This window comes from Somniosus microcephalus, chromosome 5, assembly GCF_052327205.1.
Source record: "Somniosus microcephalus isolate GS21.2 chromosome 5, FLI_Smic_1.0, whole genome shotgun sequence".
Classification (NCBI taxonomy): domain Eukaryota; kingdom Metazoa; phylum Chordata; class Chondrichthyes; order Squaliformes; family Somniosidae; genus Somniosus; species Somniosus microcephalus.
This window is the reverse complement of record NC_140991.1, coordinates 137,190,506-137,212,296: the sequence shown is the minus strand read 5'-3', so window position 1 is coordinate 137,212,296 and position 21,791 is coordinate 137,190,506. Positions and strand designations below refer to the sequence as shown.

The 21,791-nt window shown below is 48.2% G+C and overlaps 1 protein-coding gene across 2 annotated transcripts; it reads right to left on the bottom strand.

The window, feature by feature from the left end:
- Positions 1–1,477: 1,477 nt before the first annotated feature.
- On the bottom strand, positions 1,478–8,127 carry LOC147117351 (uncharacterized). 2 transcript variants are annotated; one of them, XR_015078430.1, is made up of 3 exons: positions 2,942–3,012; positions 2,558–2,726; positions 1,478–1,928 (listed from the first exon to the last, which is right to left on the bottom strand). XR_015078430.1 is itself a non-coding variant. In XM_085988279.1 (3 exons), the coding sequence occupies exon 1, from the start codon at positions 7,805–7,807 to the stop codon at positions 3,638–3,640; it is 4,170 nt and encodes a 1,389-aa protein (XP_085844405.1). In that variant the 5' UTR covers positions 7,808–8,127; the 3' UTR covers positions 1,497–1,928; positions 2,558–2,726; positions 3,357–3,637. The 2 variants fall into 2 exon arrangements, 1 of the variants encoding a protein (XP_085844405.1); XM_085988279.1 differs by lacking the exon at positions 2,942–3,012 and adding an exon at positions 3,357–8,127 and having other exon boundaries at positions 1,497–1,928.
- Between the last annotated feature and the right edge of the window lie 13,664 nt (positions 8,128–21,791).

Here is a 21,791-nt window from a genome sequence, read left to right as displayed (position 1 = left end):
TTGACACCTACAGAATGTTGGAAAACTGTACTTTTTTGTTGTGAAAGCTTTGGCAATATGGTTCTCTGTAAACTTTCATGCCAATAAAGCATTTGAATTGTGAATTGAATTGTGAATTGTGACTGGGGAGATAGAGAGAGAGAGACTGGGGAGATAGAGAGAGAGAGACTGAGGAGATAGAGAGAGAGAGACTGGGGAGATAGAGAGAGAGAGACTGGGGGGATAGAGAGAGAGAGACTGGGGGCAGAGAGAGAGAGACTGGGGGGCAGAGAGAGAGAGACTGGGGGGCAGGGAGAGGGACTGGGGGGAGAGAGAGAGTAGAGAGAGAGGAGAGAGAGACTGGGGAGAGAGAGAGAGAATGGGGAGATAGATAGAGAGAGACTGAGGGGGAAGAGAGAGAGCGACTGAGGGGGAGAAAGGCTGGAGGAGAGAGAGAGACGGGGAGAGAGAGAGAGTAGAGAGACTGGGGGAGAGAGAGGAGAGAGACGGGGAGAGAGAGACTGGGGGAGAGAGAGACTGGAGGAGAGAGAGAGACTGGGGGGAGAGAGAGAGACTGGGGGGAGAGAGAAAGACTGGGGGGGAGAGAGAGAAACTAGGGGGAGAGAGAGTGCGACTGAGGGGGGAGAGAGAAAGAGAGAAAGAGAGAGACTGGGAGATAGAGAGAGAGAGAGAGAGAGAGAGAGACAGGGAGAGAGAGAGAGACTGGGGGAGAGAGAGAGAGAGAGACTGGGGGAAGAGATAGAGAGACTGGGAGCCAGAGGAAGAGGCCCGGCCCAAGTCACCCCAGCTGAGCAGGCTGGGCACAGTGAAAGCATTGATTTCGTTATGACAGCACAAAAACTGCTCTGACATCATAGCAGCTCTTCGACATCATAGTCACTCAATGCTAATGAGCGGATAATGAGCGGAATTTTGAACGTTTTTTGGATACCGTCGGCACAATTTTGGTCTGACCGAAAAGTAAATACACTTATGACCGTTCCGGAATCGTAAGCTTTCTTTTGATGTCACACACGTGTATCTACGCTCTATAACTTTTGAATGTATAGAGAACGGACAGACAGACAGACAGACAGACAGAAGAGGTCTTTTATATATATAGAACTAGCTGGGGGAGCCCGGTGGTGCCGAGGCTTTCTCGAGGGCATGTTGTTGTTGGAAGAGAGAGAGAGAGCGAGTTGGGGGGAAGAGAGAGAAAGCGCAAGTTAGGGGGAAGAGAGAGAGCAGGGGAGGCAGGGGGGGTGGGAAGGAGAGAAAGGGATGAGGGGGAAAGCGGTTTGGGAGGGAGGGGGAACTCAAGAACCCTGTGCCATGTTTATAAAGCTGTTTATAAAACTGTTGGGATTGAAGAATTCTTCCCAAGCACCAGGAGTGATATTACATTATTCACAAAGATTGAGTGAATGAGTTGAATAGTGAAATAAAAGAAACAATCGCAGACATTTACAGGTCAGTTTAGAAATCAACAGTGAACATTTATTTCAATAATGTAGAACAATAGAACATTTTACAATATGCTGCAGTTACAACCAAAGACTAAGTGAATACTCCTTCTGGTAAAAGTTTGAAAACCTAATAGGTTTGGTATTGTACAGAGTGTACAGAGTGATTTTATAATCAATAAGAGTTCTGTTGAGTGCTTCAAGTGCCCTATTGTGGGCCTTTGTACTCATCCCACACATTGAGCTTAAACTTTTGAAGCAGCTAAGCAGCACCAGTTCCTTTGCTAATGTTACACACTGGGTGTTGTTGTCTTGTCAGATCCAGAGGGAGGGCAAAGGTTGAGTGGGCAGTGTGGCCTCCTTGGAGAAAAGTTGCAGCGGTTCCTGATGAGGCAACAGCCAGTGCAATGAATCTTGTCAGATCCAGAGGGAGAGCAAAGGTTGAGTGGGCGGTGCGACCACCTTGGAGCAGAGTTGCAGCGATTCCTGATGAGGCAACATTGAATGTTTGATTAAGCAAGGAGAAAATCATACACAAAAAGGGGAAAAATACTTTTAAGGCAGTGAAATTACTTGGTGGGATATATTGGTGTTATTTTACACCTTTCTCTTTAGTTAAAGTTGAGTTAACCGTGCTGGTGTGTGTTAAAGTATATTATCTGTTATATAGCATGCTGTACAGGATAACACTGCATCTTACCTGAAAGCATTCAGCTTTCTATTTGAGTGGGCAGTGCGACATCCTTGGAGAAGAGTTGCAGCGATTTCTGAAGAGGCAACATTGAATGTTTGATTAAGCAAGGAGAAAATCATATGCAAAAAGGGGAAAAATATTTTTAAGGTAGTGAAATTACTTTGTAGGATATTTGTGTACAAACAATTAGTGAGTTTGAGGAATTAGGCTATTTATTTTAAATGGGCTAAGGCATAATTTCAGGTCCCAAAAGTCTACCCAGAGACCACATGCAGTATGTAATAATAAATTACCAGTGACTGAGAATTGGTGTTATTTTTCACCTTTCTCTTTAGTTAAAGTTCAGATTAACCGTGCTGGCGTGTGCTAAGGTATATTATCTGCTATATAGCATGCTGTACAGAATAACACTGCATCTTACCTGAAAGCATTCAGCTTTCTACTTGAGTGGGCAGTGCGACCTCCTTGGAGAAGATTTGCAGCGGTTCCTGATGAGGCAACAACCAGTGCAATGAATCTTGTCAGATCCAGAGGGAGAGCAAAGGTTGAGTGGGCAGTGCAACCTCCTTGGAGAAGAGTTGCAGCGATTTCTGATGAGGCAACATTGAATGTTTGATTAAGCAAGGAGAAAATCATACACAAAAAGGAGAAAAATACTTTTAAGGCAGTGAAATTACTTGGTGGGATATATTGGTGTTATTTTACACCTTTCTCTTTAGTTAAAGTTGAGATTAACTGTGCTGGTGTGTGTTAAAGTATATTATCTGCTATATAGCATGCTGTACAGGATAACACTGCATCTTACCTGAAAGCATTCAGCTTTCTATTTGAGTGGGCAGTGCGACCTCCTTGGAGAAGAGTTGCAGCGATTCCTGATGAGGCAACATTGAATGTTTGATTAAGCAAGGAGAAAATCATACACAAAAAGGGGAAAAATATTTTTAAGGCAGTGAAATTACTTTGTAGGATATTTGTGTACAAACAATTAGTGAGTTTGAGGAATTAGGCTATTTATTTTAAATGGGCTAAGGCATAATTTCAGGTCCCAAAAGACTACCCAGAGACCACATGCAGTATGTAATAATAAATTACCAGTGACTGATAATTGGTGTTATTTTTCACCTTTCTCTTTAGTTAAAGTTGAGATTAACCGTGCTGGTGTGTGTTAAAGTATATTATCTGCTATATAGCATGCTGTACAGAATAACACTGCATCTTACCTGAAAGCATTCAGCTTTCTACTTGAGTGGGCAGTGCGACCTCCTTGGAGAAGAGTTGCAGCGGTTCCTGATGAGGCAACAGCCAGTGCAATTAATCACTTAGAGCGAAGCATGCTTCTGTCATTGTTGCATGTCAATGAACGTCATCCTCAAAGATTACTCTCCTGGGGCAAGCTTTTATAAAGGAGGTACAGAGATGGCCAGTCAGAGTTTTGAGGTCATGAAATGATGTTCGGCTAGCAACCTCATGGAGGAGTAGATGAAGGTGAAAGTACTGTGTATTATTGCAGAGCCAGATCATAGACAACATTTTCTGTTTTTCCTGAGGGTGTTAAAAGGAACAGATTTCTTGATGTGCCAACTCTTGAACATGCCACGTACAACTGGCCATGTGAAAAACAGGGCGTCAGTAAGTTGATGCCAGCAACCTTCAAAGTCTGACCTTGTGCCTTGTTTATTGACATTGCGAAACAAATTCTCACAGGCAACTGTTGCCTTCTGAGTTGAAATGGTAAGTCAGTTGGTACCATAGGAATTGGAGGAATGAGAACATCCTCCCCTCTGGCACAGCCTGAGATGATGGTAGCCTCAATCACATGTGGCATGAGCTTTTTGACTACCAGTCTGGTTCCATTGCGCAACTTGGGTGCAGATAAGTTTCTTTGGAGCATGATGGGGGCGCCTTCCTTTAGTACCAGTTTGTGAGCAGGCGTTCCGGAAGGCTGCAATGAGTTCAATAAGTCAGTGGTGTAGTTTACCCCATCAGCACGGTCACAAACAGTATCAACGCTTTTATAGATTTGCTCTTGGCCAGGGAGTTTTTCAAGAAGCAGCGTGTTGATGTTGTCGACAGTATCATTCCTGGGTGCAAGTATTGACCGTTCACACAGCCAGTTGTGATCTTTCAAATGATTGAGGAGGTTTGGATACACGTTTGAGATCAACTCATCAACTGTTTTTACTTGACAGGCAAAGTCTGGAGGAATTGTGATTTGTCCACTGCTGTCAACGGGCAACTTTCCTTCTCCTAATTGTAGTAAAAGTCGCGCAAAGGATTCTGACATCTCGTCACCATGCATATGAACATGCATGTTTGTGGTCAAATGGACTGTTTGCACATCTCGCCATAGATGGGATGCCTTGAGACATGCATTGATTTCATCCGCTGGTGTTCCTCTTGGGACAACTGGCAGGATTTGGTGGAAATCACCTGCCAGCAACAGGGGGATGCCACCCATCAGGATATCGTTGCCTCTCAGATCTTTAAGAGTTCTGTTGACTGCTTCAAGGGACCTCTTGTGGGCCATTGTACACTCATCCCACACAATCAATCGAGACTTTTGAAGCATCTCAGCAGCACCAGTTCCTTTGCTAATGCGACACACTGGTTCTTCTTGTGTTGTCAGATCCAGAGGCAGAGCAAAGGTTGAGTGGGCAGTGCGACCTCCTTGCAGAAGAGTTGCAGCGATTCCTGATGAGGCAACAGCCAGTGCAATGAATCCCTTAGAGCGAACCGTGGCCAGCAAAAGATTGATCAGGAATGTCTTTCCTGTTCCACCAGGGGCATCGAGGAAGATAATGCCAGGAGTGTTGTTTTGCACCATATCAAGAACCAACCTGTAAGTCTGTTTCTGCTCTGGAAGCAATTTAGGCTCAGTGACTGTGACAAAGGAACTCAGTTCCTCAACATTGTAGGTGGTTTCTCTGAGGACCTCTCTGCTGAGACCTGGAGAATCATTCCTATTGGGAGATGTAAGGTTCAACTGAGTCAGAGACTTGCCAACCAATTTCAAAGTCTGGTCCTCCAAAAGGATCAATGCCTGATTGTACATCGCAGCAGTGTAGTTGAGTGCCATTGTGGGGTTGGCTCTGGTGAGTTGGCATAAGATGTCTTCTGTGAGGCAGTCTTTGTGATCTGCCCACAATTGCTTTGGATTGGAAGGTGTGCAGAAGGCAATTATAAGGGCAAAGAGTTTCCGTAGGCGATTGGCGGAGTAACACAGAGCAGCTTCTCTCATCGCTGCATCCCAATGAGTGTCACCCTCAATGAGGCCTCTCATGCGGCAAGCTTCTTGAAAAGAGTCACACAGATGGCCATTGACAGTCTTGAGGTCATTAAATGATGTCGGGCCAGCAACGTCATGGAGGAGCAGACGAACGTGAAAGCACTCTGTGTTGTTTGGATGGACCGTGTAGACTCTGCCAAGTGCATCCGATGAGTACACCCCTGTATGACCAGGAACTTCCTTTTGACCTGTCCCAGGGCGGTGAGCCCGCCATGTCTTGTTTGGCTGCCAGGTGTAGTACTTGGGCACCTGATGATACAAAAGTGTCTTGGCAAAGTCATTTGTTTGGCACAACTGAAAGAATGCTGTAAGTTTTGTCTTTGGAGGTTCCTCAGCACGTTGGCTGGCATGTCCTGGTTGGAATAAAACCCTTTGTCCATTTTCCAAGTGAACATCTAATTTAGTGATAGTGGGGTAACGCTTGTGGATGTCAAATCCAAAAGTTCGCCAGGCTGCCTCATTGCTGTAGATGTAACGGCCCATCAAATGTGTGGTGATCTCATCATTTTGATTCTGTTGTCCAGTCATTTCAAGATCAAAGACAGCCTGGTCACTGCCCTTATGGATGTACTTGCACACATATTTGATAGACTTAACTGAGTGGCAGTACTCCACATTGATGTGACATTTGAAGAGCCTGGATAGGAGTGGACAGTAAGGAACAATCCAACGGTTGTCAACTTCAAATGTCTGTCTTTCCTGTGTTGTCTCAGTTGACGGACCAGGTTGAGCTGAGTCGCTAGATTTTCTAGTTCGCATTTTAATGTGAGTGCTGAAACCCCCACTCTCTTTGCCCCTTCTCCTGTAGGAAGGATAGCCATCCTCGCCATGCTGAGTTTGTTCGCGCAGTGGCTTTGGGTAGCCTTTTGTACATGCATTGTTTTTCATGCAGGGAGAAGAAGGGTTGTGTCGGCCACAAGGACCATGAATCATATTTTTTACAATAACATTAAACAGGATTGGATCCTTGTCCTTATCGGGTAGCTCTGCAGAGATGAAAGAATCAAGTTGATTGGGGTGAATCTTTGCCTGAAGCCAGAGTAAAAGATGAACATGAGGAAGTCCTCTCTTCTGCCACTCAATGCTGTAGATGTAGCAATGGTGTGCACCAAAAAGTTTGCCCATAATCACGAGTTTCATCAGGTTTTTAACTTTGAGGTTGAAGACCCGTGCTATGAGGTCATACCTTTCAGTACCAGCTTTGGGTGGGAACTCCTGCCATTGGGGATTGCAAGTCATGGTGATGAAGAGGTCAGGTCTGCCATAGTTTCTGACATAGGTCATGGCATCTTGCGTGTGCTCATGCATGTACCTAGCACCTCCAACGAAGGCGGATGGTAGGATGACCAGTTGACCAATGTCCTCAGTGTTGGCATCATTGGCCACAGCATCTCGTAAGTGTATATAGTCTGTGACTCTCAAATGATTTTGGTTATGCCGGAACCAATTAAGCCGCTCTCCTTCTATTTTCACAAACATGTCAGTGAGGAACTGCTGTAGAAGTCGTCCACACTGAAGCAGGTGGTTTGAAGCAGTTTGTCGTTCCATCAGCCTGTATGAATAGAATTCCATGGCAGAAACCATCTTTTGCCTTTGGGCTGTAGGTGGCACACCAGTTTCGGGGTCAACATGTGGGATCTTGTTATAGACATCGTATCCATCTTCCCCATGGCAAAACAAAAGCGGGTATTGCAGAGGATCATATGACCTGTGAAGCTCAGAAATTCTGTTAAGTGGACCACCTCTCATATGCAACACAATGTCCCGTTGTTCAAATTCTTGGCCCACAATGACAATGGCTACTTCGTTGGTGGTCGGAGCATTGAAGCGTCGCTCATGTTCACCTGCAGGAGTCTTGTTAGCTTTGATGACAATTTTGAGGTCTTGATTTGTAATTTGTTCCATAGCTGTTTTGAAACTCTGAATGTATGGGTTTTGCTGATGAAGCATCCGCTGTAACACAAGCAAATTATCCATTTTGACGTGGTGTTGTTGTGCGGGGAGAACAGCAGCTTCCCTCCGGCGATTGGCTTGCTCTTCATCATCACCCAAGAAGTAGATCTGCAGAAACTGAGGTCTTTCGTTTGGTAGAGGAAGTAGGGAGCCAATTGTATGGTACACCTGTCCATGAACTTTAAAAGTTGGGCAAAATCCAGATTCACACACTCTGTTTGCACCAAAAGAGGTCATTGCAAAGCAGTTGTTATACTTTCTGATGTGAGTGAGGAAATGTGTTGAAGCTGCAGTTTGGCCAAACAGAAGTGAGTGCAGGGGTTCAGGTGGAGCTGTTAGTGTTGCAAGTTTAACCTTTCCTCCATTGCAGCATATCCAATCAGTTTCCTCCTTCCACTTGAGAGCGCCACAGTGAGGGCAAATGATGGTCATCTTGCCAATGATGATTGTGTGGTCAGCTTCATAATTGATGGTGGGTGTATAGGAGAAGGCTGCTCCAACCCAATGATTCAAAATGTCAGATGTGGCAATGCCCCTGTGTCAACTGTCGGCTTGGCGACATGACTGAGTCTGGTCAGGAGTCTCGGAGGTTCTGGCTTCGGCATGTCTTCCTCTGTCAGCAGTAAGACGTCCCTCAGATTGTTCGGAAGTCTCAGCTGATCTGGCTGTGGCATGTCTTCCTCTGTCAGCAGCAAGACGTCCCTCAGATTGTTCGGAAGTCTCAGCTGATCTGGCTGTGGCATGTCTTTCTCTGTTAGCAGCAAGACGTCCCTCAGATTGTTCGGAAGTCTCAGCTGATCTGGCTGTGGCATGTCTTCCTCTGTCAGCAGCAAGACATCCCTCAGATTGTTCGGAAGTCTCAGCTGATCTGGCTGTGGCATGTCTTCCTCTGTCAGCAGCAAGACGTCCCTCAGATTGTTCAGAAGTCTCAGTTGACCTGGCTGTGGCATCAGAAGTGTTGCGGCCAAGTCTTGGATGTTTCCTTGGTGGCATTCTGTTATGAAAAAAGAAAAATTAATTCTTCTATATGCAAATGAGTGTGTGTCTGTCTGTGTGGGAAGGACAGAGAAAGAGGGGGAAGCACAGACACACAGCAGGGGAAGGAGAGAGACAGACAGATGGAAAGGGAGGTGGGGGGAAAGGGAGGTGGGGGAGGGAGGGAGGGAGGGAGACTGGTGGGTGGAAGGGAAAGAGAGTGACTGGGGGGGGAGGAGAGGAGGAGGAAGAGGAGGAGGAAGAGAGAGAATCAGACTGGGGAGAGAGAGAGAGACGGGGGAAGAAGAGGAAGAGGGAGAGCCTGCAGCGGGCCTGGAGAGCAGCCCCGAGTCCCCCCTGCGCGAGTGTGAGGAGGGGGGGGGGGTTGCTAAACACAATATAAAACTCAAATAAATTGTTAATTAATTACCTAACACATAATTCAAATATTTACCTTAGTTCCCTAACACACTGAAAGTGTGGGGAAAAAAATCGTGAAAAATCAAGATGGCGGCCACTCACCTCGGTTCAGAAGGATAAGGCCCGCCCACACACGCACCGTATTGGTCGACCGGTCAGGTCACCGAAGCGTAGGATTGGTCAATCGTCGAGTCACTCGACACTCAACTGTAGGATGGCACGCGCCAGGAACCCGCCGTACGATTGGTCGACCTCGACGTCACACGGTCGCTAATGAGATGCTAATGAGCGGAACGCTGAACGTTTTTTGGATACCGCGGGCACGATTTTTGTCCGGCCGAAACGTAAATACGCCTATGACCGGTCCGGAATGGCAAGCTTTCTTTTGAGGTGACGCGCGCGTCAGTATGCTCTATAACTTTCAAACGTATAGAACACGGACAGACAGACATCGGGACAGACAGAAGAGCCGCTTTATATATATATATAGATGTGCTTCTTCACTCAATGCACTACATTTCCCATATTGCATTGCAAATCACCACTATGGTATCCCATGTGGGACAATTCGAATACACATTCAAAATACACAACACTGCTGATGCTCACTTGTGAGCTGTGATACATCAGGTGACAACACTACTCTATCTCCCAAAGGTCCCACCAAGGTGTGAGTGTTTGCGCTGGTGCTGGGTGCACTTAATTCTGCTGACGCTACGCCCTCAGAGGTTGTAGCTTCCTCTGAGGAGTCTGGTGGCTCAGACTGTTCCTCCTGGACAGTGGGGAGGGGTGCTGTCGATGGTTCTGTGGGGAGTAAAGGAAAGAATTGTGCAGATGCTCATAAGTCAATCTGTTAGAGCATTAGAATCAAGATCAATCACTCATGCAATGTCAATGAGAGATGAAAAACTATTCTGTCACTAGCTTGCTCTGATGCGCCCGTCTGTCTGTCCCTCAGTTGCGCATCCTCCTCAACTCCCACAATCTCCAGGGCCATCTCCTCTGCACTGGTGAGCTGGGCTATTGAGGGTGGCCCTCCTCCTGTCTTTGCCCTTTCCCTGTTATTGTGGGCTCTCTTTTCCTGCAATGAGGGACACAAGTGAAGTTTGAGTGAGAATGAAGGAGTGAGTGTAGAGAATCCATAGCATAGATACTTAGAAGGACACAAAGATGGAGTGAGGTCCCAAGACCAAGGGCCCTCCCTGTGTGTTATAAGTTGTTGGCATAACAGTGATGGGGAGTGTGAGGGCTGCATAGTCGAATAGTTAAGTGAATGTGAACATACAGAGAGAGGGAATGGTTAAGAGTGCAGTGATGTAAGGGTGAAGTGGGATGTGGAGGAGGAGGTTCACAATGAAGAGAGCTGGTGATGAGAGGCGATGGGGAGCAGATTGAGGGTCATGGTGATGTCCTACTAACTTTTCCTGTGCGGACAAGGTCATTAAACCTCTCTGAATTGCAGCCAGATTCTGCTGCACATGGAGATGGCACTCAGCTCCTGTGCCACTTGCAGCCACACAGCTTTGGTCTGCTGGGGAGGTTTTTTCCTCCCAGAAGAAGGAAACAACACTTCCTTATGAGCTCTTGCTCCCTCCACCAGAACTTGGAGGGAGTCCTCATCAAAGCGGGGTGCGCACTTGGGTCTTGAGCTTGCCATGTTTGCACCACTAATCCCTCAGAAGTCTCAGCACAAAGTTGTACGGCAGAAAATGAACCAAGGCTGCTTGCAGGCCTTAAATGCAGCTGCATAGATGACATCATCAGAGGCGAGTTTCAGGACCAAAAGACTCATTGGGCCAGGGGTTCCCACACGCTGGAAATCAAGTGCCCAATTAGGGTAAAATCGCTCAATTGTCCCGCCTCACTTCGGAGGCGGGGCGGGAGCCGCCGACCATCTGACCCATCCCCAATGACAAAATCCAGCCCATAGTGTCTACACGGGCAGCACGGTGGCATAGTGGTTAGCACTGTTGCCTCACAGCACCAGGGACCTGGGTTCAAATCCGGCCTCGGGTGACTGTCTGTGTGGAGTTTGCACATTCTCCCCGTGTTTGCGTGGGTTTCCTCCGGGTGCTCCGGTTTCCTCCCACAGTCCAAAGATGTGCGGGTTAGGTTGATTGGCCATGATAAAAAATTGGCCCTTAGTGTTAGGGGGGATTAAATATGTGGGGTTACGGGGATAGGGCTTGGGTGGGATGGCTGTCGGTGTAGGGACCGGGTGCTAGGGTTTGGATGATCAGCCATGATCTCGTTGAATGGCGGAGCAGGCTCGAAGGGCCGAATGGCCTACTCCTGCTCCTAGTTTCTATGTTTCTATGTTACAGCCAGGGACAGTTCTGGCATCAGGTGTCCATATACATGTCATTTGCACATTTATTTCTTCAATCTCTCTGAAGGTAGACCAAGTTAACACTAGCTGAGGTTAGAAATAGCAACAGAAAATGCTGGAAAAACTCAGCAGGCCAGGCAACATCCATGGAGAGAAAATAGAGTCAACGTTTCGGGTCAAAACCCTTTGTCTTGCCTGGCCTGCTGCGTTTTTCCAGCATTTTCTGTTGTTATTTCGGATTTCCAGCAACTGCAGTATTTTGCTATCATACTAGCTGCGGTTAGGTTTGGTTCAAATTGTTAAGCTGCTTTATTGCACAAGTTAAATATACAGAACAATATTTATAATATTATTCACTTAGTTCAATCAATGCAACTTACCTCCATGTAATACATAAAAATAATGATCACACCACTTCAGTAGGTCGTCTTGCTTGGCTTAATCAGACCAAGTCCTCTGCATCTGTTCAACAGCCTGGGACAGAACCTTGCAGTCTCCTGTCTTAACAGACTTTTACTGCCTAACTATCTGTATAGCATTGTCATTCCACAAGCCAGTCTGCCAATTTAGTATCTGTGTGTCTCTTCTTGACGCCAGACGGACAGAAATAAAAAGGGTTTTCCAACACAACGGGGGAGAAGTATGATAGCTTGGAATAAGAAAGTCCTTTGGAGTTGAAGGTATAAATAGAATTTTAGTCATCTAACATCCAATGCACCAGCCTGAGGAGCAGATTTGGAGTTTCTAGTTATAAGACTATGGATTGTTAAAGAGCAATTAAAGGCATGGCTCGGGAGCTAAAAAAAAAGGCACTTCAATTATTGCTCCACAGCTGGGGAAAAAGTAATTATTCAGAAGCACAATGTCCAAAATAAGGCTTTTAAATAAAAAATCCCCCAAATTACATATTTCCCAGTGACATGATTACAATCGGCAACAAATTACTTTCTAACATATTCATAAAAAAATTTGCTTCAAGTCTTTAGCCTGTCCTAAGAGCTTGGGCTTGGACTTTATAAGCACAGGGCAGCTCCTGCAGTCTGACCATGTGCAATATGTATCATTTGCCAGGGTGCATCAGTAGTATTTAAGCTAGCCAAATGACAGAATCTTTCTCAGTCTCTGAACAAAACCTGTTTGGTTGTCTTTTAAAATTATTTGTAAAATTGTTTAAATTCAAGTAAAATTTATTTTGAGTTCTCTTTAAAACAAAGAAACTGTGTGAGAGAGAGAGAGAAACATGACAGACTTGTTGCAGCGTTTGTTGATTTGATGAATTCTCTAAAAACTTTAGAAGTTGTTTTAAGATGAGCGAGAAAAACATAAGGCAGAGTGGGCTCAATTTTGACTTTTGGGTGACCGACCAGCAGAGCCGACTAGCCGGCTGCCCATTATGGTGCCGAAGAGGCCCCGACAATTTTAAGGGTTCTGCCTCATTTAAAATGGCAGGTGAGCTGTGGGGCGTCCCAATGCAGCTTGCTAGATTGAGGCCTCAAGATCAAGCAAAAAAGATCATCCTTGAAACAATAGAAAAGTAAACATCAAAGGTAATCTCAGATATCAGGGGCTGGATTTTGTCAGCCCCGAGGAGGCGGGTATGGAGGCAGGACTGCCAGTAAAGTTGCAGGATTTGGGGGCGGGTGGCAAACCCACCCCCATGCCCTTTTGCCAGGAGGTGGGAAGCCGTCCTGCCTCGGGTCCCGTCTCCCCGAAGCGGGAAAGGGATTAAATCCTATTAACTGCCTGTTAACAGGTAGTTAACAGGCAGAAAAAAGGGTTATCCCTTTTTTAGCTCCGAAGTGCAGGCTTCCCGACCTCGGGGAACCCCGCCAGGGTGTAGGAGACGAGGAGGAGGTTTGCGGGGGTCGGAGGGGTCTGAAAGTGCAATGTAGAGGTGACTGATGGGGGCAAGTGTGGAGTGGTAAGTATGTAAGGTGAGTGTTAAGTGTTATAAAATGTTCACTTACCTTTGTTTCTGCCTACAGCCTTCAGCTGCTGTGGATCCGGAGTCCCGACATCTTCATTGTAGATTTCACAAACTGGCTGTTGGATCCTCTGAACCAACAGCCAGGTGATTTCTGCAAAGTTGAAAGGTTCGATGAGTCCTGAACACAAGGACTCATCAAACTACACAGAATGTCAGTGTTTGACAGCTTCACAGAGCTGTCAAACACTGACATTTCTTCTTTCAAGAAATCTTGACAGATGGCACGTCAGACGCCTCCAAAAGCTTCCCATTGACAAAATCCAGCCCCAGGTATCTAAGTTATAAGGATAGATGAAGGAAGTTAGGCTTATCTTTAGAAAATTGACTTGAAGTAATCTAATTAAAGTTTTCAAGATTATGAAGGGAATTGACAAAATTGATCCAGACAAATTGTTCACTATAGTGAAGGAAGTTAAATATCAGGGGACAGAGCTTAAAAATTGTTGGATTTAGTAGTTGGAAGGGAAATCACACACAACTTTTTGATCCAAAGGATAATAGAATTGTGTGTCAGGCACAGCAGAAAGCTACGAGTTAAGAAATAAGATGCATTTTTGAGAACCAATTGAGGGATTTGCAGAGAAAGTGGCTAGATGGGGTAGATCTGTGAAAAATGAATGCATTGTTGGGCCTAATGACAACCTCCTATTCCTAAAAATTCTTATGTTGTTCCATTGGCAGCAATAATGCTTCAGAATCTTTATTTCATAGTTTTGAATCCACACCCTTCACATGAGGAATATTCATCACACAGGATATAACTTAAACTCCTGCTACTGGACATTAATTTGGTGCTACATTGATTTCCACCGGGTGGGTAGGGTTAAAATTCTCCACATGGTCTCGCTCACCTGCCTCTGTTCTTTAAAGAAGGATCTGTCGGCATTGGCCAGTTGTCCTTGCTGCTTAGTGCCAGCCATGGCTCAGTTGGTAGCAATATTGCCTTTCAAGCAGCAGGTTGTAGGTTCAAGTCCCACTCCAGACACTTAAGTACAGAAATTTGGCCTGACACTCCAGTGCAGTACTGAGGGAGTGCTGCACTATCGGAGGTGCCGTCTTTCTGATGAGACGGATAAACCGAGGCCCGTCTGCTCTCTCAGGTGGATGTCAAAGATCCCATGGCACTATTTCAAAGAAGAGCAGGGGAGTTATCCCTGGTGTCCTTGACAATATTTATCCCTCAATCAACATCACTAAAACAGATTATCTGGTCATTATCACATTGCTGTTTGTTGGAGCTTGCTGTGTGTAAATTGGCAGCCGAGTTTCCTACATTACAACAGTGACAACGCTTCAAAAAAAAGTACATCATTGGCTGAAAAGCACTTTGGGAAGTCCTGAGGTCATGAAAGGCGTTATATAAATGCAAGCCTTTATTTTCTTTCTTGCTCAGGAGAGCAGGTTAAAACCACGGACGTTGGGATCCTGGCCGCTTTCTGCTGAGTAAGGAACCTGGGTGATTTTGGTTCTGTCTTCACAAAGGAGGGCACAAATAAACCCCCAGAGATGTCGGGGAACATAGGGTCTAATGAGAGGGAGGAACTGAATGAAATCAGTATTTGTAGGGAAATGGTGTTAGGGAAATTGATGGGATTGAAGGCCGATAAATCCCCAGGGCCTGATAATCTACATCCTAGGGTACTTAAGGAAGTGGCCCCAGAAATAGTAGATGCATTGCTGGTCATCTTCCAAAATTCTACAGACTCTGGAACAGTTCCCATGGATTGGAGGGTAGCTAATGTAACTCCACTATTTAAAAAAGGTGGTAGAGAGAAAACAGGGAATTACAGACCGGTAAGCCTGACATCGGTAGTGGGGAAAATGCTAGAGTCCATTATAAAAGATGTAATAGCAGAGCACTTGGAAAACAGTGACAGGATCGGACAAAGTCAACATGGATTTACAAAAGGTAAATCGTGCTCGACTAATCTACTGGAAATTTTTGAGGATGTAACTGGTAAAATAGATAAGGGAGAACCAGTGGATGTGGTGTATTTGGACTTTCAGGAGGCTTTTGCTAAGGTCCCGCATAAGAGATTAGCGTGTAAAGTTATGGCACATGGGATTGGGGGCAAGGTATTGACTTGGATAGAGAACTGGTTGGCAGACAGAAAGCAAAGAGTTGGAATAAACGGGTCATTTTCCGAGTGGCAAGCAGTGACTAGTGGGGTACCGCAGGGATCGGTCCTTGGGCCCCAGCTATTCACAATATATATTAATGATTTTGACGAGGGAACTAGATGTAATATCTCCAAATTTGCAGATGACACAAAGCTGGGTGGGCGTGTGTGCTGTGAGGAGGATGCCGAGAAACTCCAGGATGATTTGGACAGGTTGGGTGATGGGGCAAAAGTATGGCAGATGCAATATAACGTGGATAAATGCGAGGTTATCCACTTTGGTGGCAAAAACAGGAAGGCAGATTATTATCTGAATGGCAATAGATTGGGAGAAGGGGAAGTGCAACGAGACCTGGGTGTCCTTGTGCACCAGTCGCTGAAGGGAAGTATGCAGGTGCAGCAGGTGGTTAAGAAGGCAAATGGTATGTTGGCCTTCGTAGCGAGAGGGTTTGAGTACAGGAACAAGGATGTCTTGCTGCAGTTGTACAGGGCCTTGGTGAGACCACATCTTGAGTAGTGTGTGCAGTTTTGGTCGCCTTATCTGAGGAAGGATGTTCTTGCCATGGAAGGAGTTCAGCGAAGATTCACCAGGCTGATACCTGGGATGGCAGGAATGATGTATGAGGAGAGATTGGGTCGATTGGGCTTGTACTCGCTGGAGTTTAGAAGAATGAGAGGGGATCTCATTGAAACTTATAAGATTCTGACAGGACTGGACAGACTAGATGCAGGAAGGATGTTCCCGATGGTCGGGGAGTCCAGAACCAGGGGTCACAGTCTAAGGATAAGGGGTAGGCCATTTAGGACAGAAATAAGGAGTCATTTCTTCACCCAGAGAGTGGTGAACCTGTGGAATTCTCTACCACAGAAGGCAGTAGAGAACAATACATTAAATATATTCAAGAAGGAGTTGGATATATTTCTTAAGGCTAAAGGGATCAAGGGGTATGGGGAGAAGGCAGGGACCGGGTACTGAATTTGGATGATCAGCCATGATCGCATTGAATGGCGGAGCAGGCTCGAGGGGCCGAATGGCCTACTCCTGCTCCTATCTTCTATGTTTCTATGTTTAGGACAGTGAGGTCCGAGTGGGAATGGAGCGGTGAATTAAAATGACAGGCGACCGGAAGCTCGGGGTCACCCTTACGGACTGAACGGAGGTGTTCCGCAAAGCGGTCACCCAATCTGCGTTTGGTCTCCCCAATGTAGAGGAGACTGCATTGTGAGCAGCGAATACAGTATACTAGATTGCAAGAAGTACAAGTAAATCACTGTTTCACCTGGAAGGGGTGCTTGGGGCCCTGGACAGTGGGAAGGGGGGGAGGTATAGGGGCAGGTGTTACATCTCCTGCGCTTGCATGGGAAGGTGCCAGGCAAAGGGGAAGGGGGTGCTGGGGGTGATAGAGGAGTGGACTAGGGTGTCTCGGAGGGAGCGGTCCCTATGGAATGCTGAAAGGGGAGGGGAGGGGAAGATGCGTTTGGTGGTGGGATCACTTTGGAGGTAGCGGAAATGGCAGAGGATGATCCGTTGAATGTGGAGGCTGCTGGGGTGAAAGGTGAGGACAAGGGGAACCCTATCGTGGTTCCGGGAGGGAGGGGCAGGGGTGAGGGCAGAAGTGCGGGAGATAGAACGGACACGGTCGAGGGCCGTGTCAACCACGGTAGAGGGGAATCCTCAGTTGAGGAAAAAGGAAGACATGTCGGAAGCACTGGTATGGAAGGAGGCATCGTCGGAGCAGATGCGGCGGAGGCGGAGAAACTGGGAGAATGGAATAAGAGTCCTTACAGGAGGCGGGGTGGGAGGAAGTGTTGTCCAGGTAGCTGTGGGAGTCAGTGGGCTTGTCGTGAATATTGGTCAATAACCTATCCCCAGAGATGGAGACGGAGAAGTCGAGGAAGGGAAGGGAAGAGTCAGAGATGGACCATGTGAAGGTGAGGGAAGGGTGGAAATTGGAGGCAAAGTAAATCTCGCCCTGAACTAGACAATTTCATTCACTTTGCCTCCAATTTCCACCCTTCCCTCACCTTCACATGGTCCATCTCTGACTCTTCCCTCAATCTAAGGATAAGGGGTAGGTCATTTAGGACAGAAATGAGGAGGAATTTCTTCACCCAGAGAGTGGTGAACCTGTGAAATTCTCTACCACAGAAGGCAGTAGAAGCCAATTCATTAAATATATTCAAGAAGGAGTTGGATATATTTCTTAAGGCTAAAGGGATCCAGGGGTATGGGGAGAAAGCAGGGACCGGGTACTGAAATTGGATGATCAGCCATGATCGCATTGAATGGCGGAGCAGGCTCGAGGGGCCGAATGGCCTACTCTTGCTCCTATCTTCTATGTTTCTATGCCTGGGCTGTCTGTGAAGAATTCATCCAAGTGAGATATCAGTAACCGCAACCCTAATTCCCGATTCAACAACAGTCCCATATCTTACCTTCCGCTTGGTCACAATGCAAAAATAAAAGCCAACACAAAATAAACATTTCAAATTAAATTTATAAATCAAATCATGCCATATTGCGTACAAAAGTCAACTAATCACCCTTGTGCATTATTTTAGTGCCTGTCTTCCATGTGCCTTTGCTTATCCTAGTGTTCCTATGCAGTGCTACCCCAATGGCTGCAGCATAGCAGGTGGAAGGCTGCTGACCTTCTGTGGTAAAGCACTGTTATACCTGCCTGTGTGGGTGTTTGTATTCCACTGTGTACATGTCTGTACATGCCTCGGCTGACTCCTCCCACGAGTCCAGGTATAAAGATGACTGCTCCACAGTCCCTCTGTATTCTGGACTGGTCGACCACTCGAGGCACACCTTCATTCTCTTGTTAATAAAAGCCTGTTAGTTACTCACTTAACCTCAGTCTTTTGAGTAATTGATAGCGCATCAATTTTATTAACAAGATTTTTTTATAATGGAGAAGATCCTCACACCAGCATGCCTGGACTTAGACCATCAGGAGGCGGACGCATCCACCAAGTTTGCTCACTGGCTTAAGTGCTTTGAAAGATTCCTGATCGCCTCCGCTGCAACGGTCAAATCGGATGAGGACAAACTGGATGTCCTGACCTCCAAAGTGAACCACCGTGCGTACTTGGTCATCCAGGACGCGACCTCGTACACGGCTGCTCTCAAGCTCCTCAAGGACCAGTACACGCGCCCAGTGAACGAGGTGTACGCCAGGCACCTCCTGGGGAGTCGTAAACAACAACCTGGGGAATCGACCGAGGAATACCTTCAGGCACTGTCTGTGCTTGGCCGGGCCTGTGGTTGTAAGGATGTAAAGGCCGCCGTGTACACAGAGGAACTTATCCGGGATGCTTTTGTAGCGGGCCACAGGTCCAATTACACCCGACAGCGGCTGTTGGAGCAGAGTGACCTCGACCTCAACAAGGCCTCTGAACTCGCACCATCATTGGACGCAGCCTACCGGGGCATGGATGCCTACTCCTCTGCACCGTGGACGCAGCGGGGAATGACAGCCTGGGGCACAGTAGGACCGTGTCATAGCGCCGTGCCACCCCAGCCACATCCCAGCAACAGCCCAACTACCGCAGCAGTGTCCCAAGGCCAGAAATGCTACTTCTGTGGCCAGGCCAAACACCCCAGAGCGCGCTGCCCAGCGAAAAATGCGATCTGCTCGGGCTGCGGGAAGAAGGGACACTACGCCAGCGTCTGCAGGGCCAAAGCCACCCCGAACCCCAGCAGCGCCGCGTGTGGGCCGCCATCTTGGGCCTCCCCAGCCATGTGCGAACCACCGGAACAGCAGCCATTTTGGACGCCTCCAGCCACATGGGGATCATGGACGCCGCCATCTTGGATGCCTGCCGGGACGCAGCAGGCCCCCAACACTGCCTCATCTGATACCCGCAGCGACACACCGACCCCTACGCTGGCTCCGTTACGCTGGACCAAGCGAGACCGCACCAACTGGCCCGGCCCACAATGGACATTAAGGTAAATGGTCACGAAACAACCTGCCTTTTTGACTCTGGGAGCACGGAGAGCTTCATCCACCCCGACATGGTGCGGCGTTGCTCTCTCCCAGTCCTGCCTGCGCACCAGCGGATTTCTATGGCCTCCGAGTCCCAGTCGGCGGACATTGGCGGCTACTGCGTGGTGACACTCTTAGTAGACGGGACTGTGTACGATAATTTTAAACTTCTGGTCTTGCCCCACCTCCGCGCTGCCATTCTACTGGGGTTAGATTTTCAGTGCCACCTTAAAAGTGTTACGATGGCATACGGTGGACCCCTCCCCCCACTCACAGTCCGCAGCCAGCAGCTTCCAAACTGCCCGCCGCGCACCAGGTGCAACCTCTCCACACTCCGAGTCACCCCCCCCCGCACTGTTTGCTAACCGCACCCCCGACTGTAAGCCCATCGCCACAAAGAGCAGGCGATACAGTGCCGGGGACAGGGTTTTCATTAAAACCGAAGTGGAGCGGCTCCTGAAGGAGGGGATTATTGAGGGCAGCACCAGCCCCTGGCGAGCCCAGGTTGTGGTCGTTAAGACCGGCGAGAAGCAGCGCCTGGTTATCGACTACAGCCAGACAATAAATCGCTACACCCTGCTGGACGCTTACCCACTCCCCCGCATAGCTGATATGGTCAACCAGATCGCGCAGTACCGTGTCTTCTCGACCATTGACCTGAAATCAGCGTACCACCAGCTCCCTATCCGCCCTGAGGACCACCAGTATACTGCCTTTGAGGCAAACGGCCGCCTCTATCACTTCCTTAGGGTTCCCTTTGGCGTCACCAACAGGGTCTCCGTCTTCCAAAGGGCGATGGACCGGATGGTCGATCAAAATGCATTGCAGGCCACTTTCCCATATCTGGACAATGTGACCATCTGCGGCCATGACTTGCAGGACCATGACGCAAACCTCGAAAAATTCCTCTGCACCGCCCAACTCCTGAACCTGACGTATAACAAGGAGAAGTGCATATTCCGCACAACCCGCCTCGCCATCCTTGGCTGTGTTGTGGAACACGGAGTCATCGGTCCCGACCCCGACCGGATGCGTCCCCTTATGGAACTCCCACTGCCCCACGGCCCTGAAGAGCTGCCTAGGGTTTTTCTCCTATTATGCCCAGTGGCTCCCCTACTATGCGGACAAGGCCCGTCCGCTGATCAAGTCCACCTCTTTTCCCTTGACGGCAGAGGCCCGCTTAGCCTTCCACCGTATCAAGGAAGACATTGCCAAAGCCACCATGCACGCAGTGGACGAATCCATCCCCTTCCAGGTGGAAAGCGACGCATCCGACTTTGCCCTGGCCGCTACCCTTAATCAGGCGGGGAGACCCGTGGCCTTCTTTTCACGAACACTCCAGGGCCCGGAGACCAGACACTCCGCTGTTGAGAAGGAGGCCCAGGCTATTGTGGAGGCTGTGCGCCATTGGAGGCACTACCTGGCCGGAAAACGATTTACCCTGCTCACTGACCAGCGTTCAGTTGCTTTTATGTTTAACAACAAGCAGAGGGGCAAAATCAAAAACGACAAGATCTTGAGGTGGAGAATCGAACTTTCCACCTACAATTATGAGATCTTGTACCGGCCCGGGAAGCTCAATGAACTCCCGGATGCTCTATCGCGTGGCACCTGCGCCAGCGCGCAGATCGATAGACTGCGGGCCCTCCACAATGACCTCTGCCACCCGGGGGTCACCAGGTTCTTCCACTTCATCAAGGCCCGCAACCTGCCTTACTCCATTGAGGAGGTCAGGACCATGACCAGGAACTGCCAAGTCTGCGCTGAGTGCAAACCGCACTTTTATAGACCAGACAGGGCTCACCTGATAAAAGCCACTTGCCCCTTCGAGCGCCTGAGCGTTGATTTTAAAGGGCCTCTCCCCTCCTCCGACTGCAATGTGTACTTCCTCAACATTATTGATGAGTACTCCCGTTTCCCGTTCGCCATCCCCTGCCCGGACATGACCAGTGCCACGGTCATTAAATGTCTGAACGACCTCTTCACCCTGTTCGGTTTCCCCAGCTATATCCATAGCGACCGGGGCTCATCGTTTATGAGCGACGAACTCCGTCAGTACCTGCTAACTAGGGGTATTGCCACAAGCAGGACCACCAGTTACAACCCCCGGGGGAACGGACAGGTGGAAAGAGAGAATGCGACAGTTTGGAAGGCCGCCCTGCTAGCCTTAAAGTCTAGGGGCCTTCCGACCTCCCGCTGGCAGGATGTGCTCCCCGATGCGCTCCACTCTATTCGGTCACTGCTCTGCACTGCCACTAACGCCACCCCTCATGAGAAAATGTTTGTCTTCCCAAGGAAGTCCACATCGGGGACATCGCTACCGCCATGGCTGACGTCCCCAGGGCCGGTCCGACTGAGAAGACACGCGAGGACCCATAAAATGGACCCCCTGGTCGAGAGGGTCGACCTCCTCCACGCCAACCCCCAGTATGCTTACATTGCATACCCGGACGGGCGGGAGGACACAGTCTCCATACGAGACCTCGCACCCTCGGGGGCCCCAGTAACCCACTACCACCCCCCCCCCCCACGATCCAATATCCAACCCCAGCAGACGGCACGCCTGGGCCCCGCGACCCGCTCGACACCC